The sequence below is a fragment of the Seriola lalandi genome, unplaced genomic scaffold, assembly GCF_002814215.2.
Source record: "Seriola lalandi dorsalis isolate HSWRI2012SDOR001 ecotype SW California unplaced genomic scaffold, Sedor1 jcf7180002054195, whole genome shotgun sequence".
Lineage (NCBI taxonomy): Eukaryota > Metazoa > Chordata > Actinopteri > Carangiformes > Carangidae > Seriola > Seriola lalandi.
In genome coordinates this window covers 3,200-4,505 of record NW_019524748.1, presented here as the reverse complement: position 1 = coordinate 4,505, position 1,306 = coordinate 3,200, and the positions used below count along the sequence as shown (strand labels likewise).

General features: G+C 38.6%; 1 protein-coding gene across 1 annotated transcript in view; it reads left to right on the top strand.

Annotated features, from left to right (window-relative positions):
* Positions 1-1,227, top strand: part of LOC111653402 (calcium/calmodulin-dependent protein kinase type II subunit alpha-like) — a gene marked incomplete at its 5' end in the record, with an annotated part of 9,454 nt that extends 8,227 nt beyond the window's left edge. Inside the window, 4 exons of the mRNA XM_023404005.2 lie at positions 146-211; positions 314-386; positions 529-631; positions 1,100-1,227. Of these exons, the coding sequence (XP_023259773.2) occupies positions 146-211; positions 314-386; positions 529-631; positions 1,100-1,227 (370 nt within the window). The remainder of the gene's footprint in view (positions 1-145; positions 212-313; positions 387-528; positions 632-1,099) is intronic.
* Between the last annotated feature and the right edge of the window lie 79 nt (positions 1,228-1,306).

The window sequence follows — 1,306 nt, the reverse complement described above, 5'->3', positions numbered from 1 at the left end:
GTTGTGTTACGTTGTGTTACGTTGTGTTTATATTTTTTGTTTATATTATTTTGTTAGAATTTGTTTTGATATATGTGCTATATATGTTCTGTTTTGTTTAGTATAAATATTGAAATATAAATAAATACATTTTCCTGGGTCTCAGGGTGACAGGTGGAGAGTTATTTGAAGATATTGTAGCCAGAGAATATTACAGTGAAGCCGACGCCAGGTAGGAAATACTGATCTATCTACTCATCAGCTGCTTTATTTTTTATTTTCTTATCTGAGGTTCACACATGACATCTGACCTCTGACCTCTGTCATTCAACAGTCACTGTATCCAGCAGATTTTGGAGGCGGTGCTACACTGTCATCAGATGGGCGTGGTCCACAGAGACCTGAAGGTGAGATCAGACCCTTTGTCTGTCTGTGGCCACTTCACATGTACACTTTCATAATTACAGTAGGTCCCGTTAGCACTGTTAGCATCTCCAATGTAAACCAGTGGGCAGAGTTAGCATGTTAGCATGTGCCCTGTGTCTCCAGCCAGAGAACCTGCTGCTGGCCTCTAAGTCTAAAGGAGCGGCGGTGAAACTGGCTGACTTCGGCCTCGCCATCGAGGTGGAGGGAGACCAGCAGGCGTGGTTCGGTAAGTACTACTGCAGTATTAATACTGCTAGTACGTTTTCTTTTTACTCCAACAGGAGTAAACTTCTATGTTCATTTTATTTTATTTAAATTTATTTATTTTTTTACATATTTTTTATTTTATTCAGTCAAATTTTATTTTATTTTACTTCGCTTTATTTCATTCTGTTTTACTTCCGATTACGTGTCGTACTTTAACTTCATTTCATTTTCTTTACCACTTCTCATTTAACTTTATTTTCTTTATTATTGGGTTTTCTTTTTATTCCTCATTATTATTTTGTCTTATTTCATTTATTTACTAATTCTTATTATTTTTATATTATTTTAAACTCAGTTCATCAATACGTCTCAGAAGCACACAAACAACCACCTCCATCACCACGGCAACCACCTGTTGCTACGGCAGCAGACATTCTTTGTTATAATTCTGTAATTTATATGTGTGTGTGTGTGTGTGTGTTTACAGGCTTTGCGGGGACTCCAGGTTATCTGTCTCCAGAGGTTTTAAGGAAGGATCCGTACGGGAAAGCAGTCGACCTCTGGGCCTGTGGTGAGACACGTCTCTACTGTCTCTACTGTCTCTGCTGTCTCTAGTGTCTCTCTGAGGTGTGTTTTATTCTCTCTCCCTCTCTCTCAGGTGTGTTTTATTCTTTCTCTCTCTCTCTCAGGTGTG